The 5,233-nt window shown below is 58.4% G+C and overlaps 1 protein-coding gene across 2 annotated transcripts in view; it reads left to right on the forward strand.

Moving 5' to 3' along the window:
• The window catches only part of Galns (galactosamine (N-acetyl)-6-sulfatase), a 51,835-nt gene that overhangs the window by 9,673 nt on the left and 36,929 nt on the right, over positions 1–5,233 (forward strand). For both annotated transcript variants that reach the window (XR_002818888.1, XM_004644996.2), the window contains exons 6-11: positions 763–829; positions 924–1,051; positions 1,223–1,362; positions 1,792–1,895; positions 2,487–2,623; positions 3,410–3,512. Coding sequence is in view for 1 of the 2 variants with exons in the window: in XM_004644996.2 (XP_004645053.1) it covers positions 763–829; positions 924–1,051; positions 1,223–1,362; positions 1,792–1,895; positions 2,487–2,623; positions 3,410–3,512 (679 nt within the window). In the remaining variant the exon portion in view is untranslated. The remainder of the gene's footprint in view (positions 1–762; positions 830–923; positions 1,052–1,222; positions 1,363–1,791; positions 1,896–2,486; positions 2,624–3,409; positions 3,513–5,233) is intronic.

The following is a 5,233-nucleotide window of genomic DNA, read 5'->3' on the forward strand; positions in this document are numbered from 1 at the left end:
GCACGTGGCCTGGTACGGTAGCCTGATAGGGATAGGAGGAAGACAGGGTGGAGGAGCCGGCACGTGGCCTGGTACGGTAGCACCGGGCCTCTGCCATGACCCCTGTCTTTCTTGAATTGCTGGTTTAATATTTCTTTTTTTTTTTTTCTTTCTTTTCTTTTTTTAAAATTTTTTTATCTTTTAGTGTGCATGGGTGTAAACTTCACTAGTGGACCAAAAACCTGTACCAATCATTGCCTTTTTAAAAATTATGCCTTTGGGTTGGCCTGTACTCACAGTTATCCAGGAAATTGAGGCAGGGGGAACCCAAGTTTAAGGGCAGCCTAGGCATTTAGCAGGACTCTGTCTCCAAATTGAAAAGGAGCCAGGGAGGTAGCTCAGTGGTGGGACACTCGCCTAGCGCTCATGAGCCCAAGTCCCAGCTCCAGCCCTACAACCAGAGAAGCTGTTTGAGGTCCAGTTCTCTTATGCACAGCCCGGACCCCAGGGTGCAGTCCTGGAGCTTCAGTGTGTCTGGGAGTCACATGACCACCAGCCCTGTCAGTGCTGGGCATTTTCACCCTTTGGGAAGCCGTGCCCTGAATTCACTTCTCCACTGGCCTATGTGACTGAGTCCTCTGTCCCCATGTGCAGGGCTCTTGGGCTTGCTCTGACAGGACCCACTTCTGGGAGCAGGCAGGCCTCAAATGGAACATTTCTACCTTCTAAACAAGGCAGGGACATCAGAAGGGGACATGTTTTCCACCTGGATTGTGTTTTCAGATTTTATGAAGAATTTCCGATCAATGTGAAGACAGGGGAATCCAACCTCACCCAGATATACTTACAGGTGAGGGGCTGGGCAGGCCAAAGGCAATATGGCAGACAGGTGAGTGGCCAGCAGGTGGGACACGGGGCAAACAGTGACCGCCAGTGTCCCCCAGGAAGCCCTGGACTTCATCAGGCAGCAGCAGGCTGCAGAGCGCCCGTTCTTCCTGTACTGGGCTGTGGATGCCACGCATGCGCCTGTGTACGCCTCCCGGCCTTTCCTGGGCAGCAGCCAGCGTGGACGGTGAGCACCTAGAACAGCATGGGCCTTGGGCTCCCAAGAGCCGGGTGGCAGGGGGGCTGTGCAGTCGCTGTTGTCTCCGCCCTCATGGGTTCCCCTCAGCAAGGGCCAGCCTGCCCCCGGTACTCCATGATGACTCTGGGTGTCCTGCTAATGGGCTGTCACCATCCACAGGTATGGGGATGCAGTTCGTGAGATCGATGACAGTGTGGGGAAGATGCTGAACCTGCTGCAAACCCTGAACATCGCCGAGAGCACCTTCGTCTTCTTCACCTCTGACAATGGTGCCGCCCTCATCTCTGCTCCCAGCCAAGGCAGGTGCCTGGGGTCCAGGAAGCGGCCATGTAGTAAGCCCCCCATGGTATGGGCACTAGGCAGGGGTTTGACATCACAGTGCACACGGTCGGGACCCCCAAGGGCTGTGAGAACTGGACCAGGACTGGCTGCATGTGCCACACATTCCAAGGGCATGGGGCCCCCAGGAACTGCTGACTGGGACCCCTTCACAGGGAGAGAGCCTGACTCACTAGCAGGCCATCAGGCCCACATCTCCATAGGGACCAGAGATCCCTGTTCCTCACGGGAACTTGCAGCCAGAGCCTCCCACACCGTAGCCTGACAGTCGCCCAAGCCCCAGACCTGGCCTGGCCCTTTGTCCCTGCAGTGAGCCTCTGACTGGCATGGCCTTGGAAGGGAGGACGGGAAGCAGTACTGGCTGGGCCTGATGGGTGGCGGCTCCCCAGGTGGCAGCAACGGCCCCTTCCTGTGCGGGAAGCAGACCACATTTGAAGGTGGGATGAGGGAGCCTGCGATTGCGTGGTGGCCCAAGCACATCCCTGCTGGCCAGGTGAGTCGGCGCCACCATGGCGGCTGGTGCCAGTAGCTGTGGGCATAGCATTTCTGGGGAGAGGTGTCATGGTGCACTGGTGCTACGAGAATAGAGAGCAGCACAGGCCAGCTGGATGCATGGTGTTCGTCAGCCACAGGCTGTGGTCTGTTTGGACAGGCATGCGGGTGACCGTGGTGGGCACGGTGTGTGCCCTGCTATATCCCCAACCTGGCACAGCATCAGCATCTACCCCTGCACAGGCTTCACCTGTCCATCGCCTGCCAGTGCAGCTCCTGAGCCTGGTGCCATGTGCCTGCCCACTGCTGGTCCTTTCTGGCCTTTTCTGGTCTCAGGGGCAGTGCTCCATGCTTAGGGCAGCTCTTTACCCCCCTCCCCATAGTGGTGTGTGGGGAGCCCATGGCCTCTTGTGGCAACTAGGAGGCTCCAGAGCAGAACCTTGTTTCCTGATGGCCTGTCCTCTGGACAGCTGTGCTCCCAGGCCTACTGGCCTCCCAAGGCTCTGACCCACCTGACTGACCACGCGTCTGGACAAGCTGGGTGACCTGGGTGGTGCTGAGGTCTCCAGTGAGTCAGCCACATCCGTTGCAGGTGAGCCACCAGCTGGGCAGCATCATGGATCTGTTCACCACGAGCCTGGTCATCGCAGGCCTGAAACCACCCAGTGACAGGGTGATCGATGGCCTCGACCTGCTCCCTGCCATGCTGCAGGGCCAGCTGACAGATAGGTGGGTACCAGTGACACGCACCTCTGTCCCGGCCCTCCTACCTGGTGGCCACAGCTGGTGCCTGCTCTCTCCTTCCTTCCCTCCCTCATGCCCTCCCTCCCTTTATCTGTCACACATATTCAGCCTCACACCCATACTCCTGCCCACCATGACCTGATTGTTCTTGTGGCCTCAGCTTGTGTGTGAGGGAAGGACAGACTGCCCCACCCTGTGCCCAGCCTAGCCCGACATTACCTTTGCAAATTTAACCTCCTCCATCCACATTTGCCTCCACAGACCAAGTTCTGGGCAGCTGTGAGGAGCATAGATTCAGAAAGCTAAGAACCATAACTGAAAGTAGAGAGAGCGTGGGGAGCCCCTGTGGCATCTCGGTGTGGGGAAGCATGCAGGAGAGTTTGCCCTTGATTTCAGAATTGCTTATTTTTGTCTTGAAACCTGGCCCAAAAAGTTGGATACTGGAGGTGCTAGGCACCCAGCTGCCCAGCACCCAGCCCTGCCTTGCCAGGGTCCAAACACCAGAGGGTATGCTATGGGCCAAGCCCTGCAGCCTCGTGGGCCACTTCCTTTTCTTTGCTGGGGGAGACCTATGGTTGAACCCTGGGCCTGGCGCAGGTGGGCGGGCTCTGTCCTGAGCCACCCCCAGCCACTTTCCATGCCTCTGGACAGCCCCATCTTGCCTAAGTCATCTTTTTAAATGTCACCTGAAGCCTTGCTCCCTGGCCATGCACCCACTGAGTCCCCCACCTCAACGCAGGCTAGGCATGACCCTCCTCTCCCTTCCTACAGGCCTATATTCTATTACCGTGGCAACACCTTGATGGCTGTCACCCTTGGCCAGCACAAGGCCCACTTTTGGACCTGGACCAACTCCTGGGAAGAGTTCAGACAGGTACAGGGCTCAGGTGCAGGTCCTGGGTGAGGCTGGCCGGTGTTGGTGCCCACCCTGGCTCAGAGGCTGGGACCACGGTGGGGGCTTGGACACTTCTGCTGCCCTAAATGTGTTTCTGGAATACCCGGAGCTGTTCGGACGTGGCAGGTCACTGTAGGGACATCTGTCCCCTCTTAAGGACACCCAGGGTACAGGCCCAGGGCTGGTGCAGGGAGTGCTGTGTCACAGTGCTAGCCAGGGTGTGAGCCAGAGAAGGGAAAAGTGGCTTCCCCTCCATGGTCCGGGCTGCCACAGAGCTTCTCTCTAGTGTGCCCACCCAGCCACTTGGCTCACCAAGGTCTTTGGACGGCATGAAAACCCTGCTAATTTGCCTTTCATGAGCAGAAAATTAATGTAAATTCATGAGAAATCTAAGTGTGAGAATTGCAAACTGGCCCAGGAGTTGGGTGAAAGCAGGGAGGTCAGGGGGCTGGGCCAGGGAGCAGGCCTGGGCTGGGAGTATGAGATGGACTTAGAGCTGCCCGCGGGCTGGGGCTGGAGGGCACCAGTACAGGACCAAAAGCCTCAGGTGTGCCCAGGGCACTGCCACAGTCCTCCCAGCTCCTGCGCAGTCACCCCACCCAGGCCCTCCTAGCCCTGTGGTCACTGTCCTGCCTCCAGGGGCCAAGAGCTGAAGGAGTACTGCGGTGGGTAAGGTGGGCAGTGACCGGCCCTGGGATGCCCTCTGCAGTACCTGTGCTGCCCCAGGACCCTGGGGTCTGGGTGGCTTGAAGCAGGCTGGGCTGCATGGGTCCCTCCCTGGCCCCTGACTGTGACTGGGCACATAGTGGCCTTCTGTCCTTTGGCTTCTTAGGGCCTGTGAGGGCCAGGTACAGTCAGGAGGGGTCCCCACCACCTCTGCAGAGGCTCGAGAGGGAGATCAGGAGGACCCACCCCAGGGATCCAGCCCTCTGAGTGCCTTCACCCATGTGTCCCTCATCCCTTTCCTCCTGGGCTGGTGCTGGAGTCAGGACTGGTGAGAGGGGAGGGGAGGAGCCCATTGAGGGCCGGGGATCAATTTTACAGCCAGGTCAGGTCTTTTCTCTTACAGAATAAATGGGGTGGGGATCTAGCCAGCACCCACCTAGGGGACCGCAGTGGGGACTGAGCACCCCACGTCCTGCTCCAGGGTCACAGGTCCCTATACTGTCAGCCCTCCTTGCCCTTTTTGCTTGAGACCCTGCTGTTGGGATCGTCATCCCCTCTGTCCATGCTGTGGCCTGCCTGCGTGCCTGGGGTCCCTGGTGCTATGGGCCCACCACATCCCTGCTGTAGTGCCTTGCTGCAGGTGACAGTTCACTCTTCTGTCCCATGGTAACTGACCAGTGACTGGTGGCAGTCCTGTACCACATGATCCCTGTGAAGACCCAGGCAGTGCTGTGTGACCCTGGAGAAATGCAGAGGATGTTGGGCCTAGCCATGTGGCCTCTGAGCTCCTTGCCTGTGTCTGTCCCTACCATCCTGCTGTTGCAGTCAGCACCTGGCCTCCAGCCACTACCTGTGCCCTGCTCTAGGACCAGGTACCCCCATCAAGCTGCTCCTGGAGGGCAGTGTCATGAGCTGCCGGACACAGTCCTTTTTTTTTTTTTTTTTTGGTGGAACCGGGGATTAAACTCAGGCCCTTGTACTTGCCAGGCAAGTGCTTATTCTACTGAGCCATCTCCCAGTATCGCCCCCCCCCC

This window comes from Octodon degus, unplaced genomic scaffold, assembly GCF_000260255.1.
Source record: "Octodon degus isolate 3935 unplaced genomic scaffold, OctDeg1.0 scaffold00215, whole genome shotgun sequence".
NCBI classification, from domain to species: Eukaryota; Metazoa; Chordata; class Mammalia; order Rodentia; family Octodontidae; genus Octodon; species Octodon degus.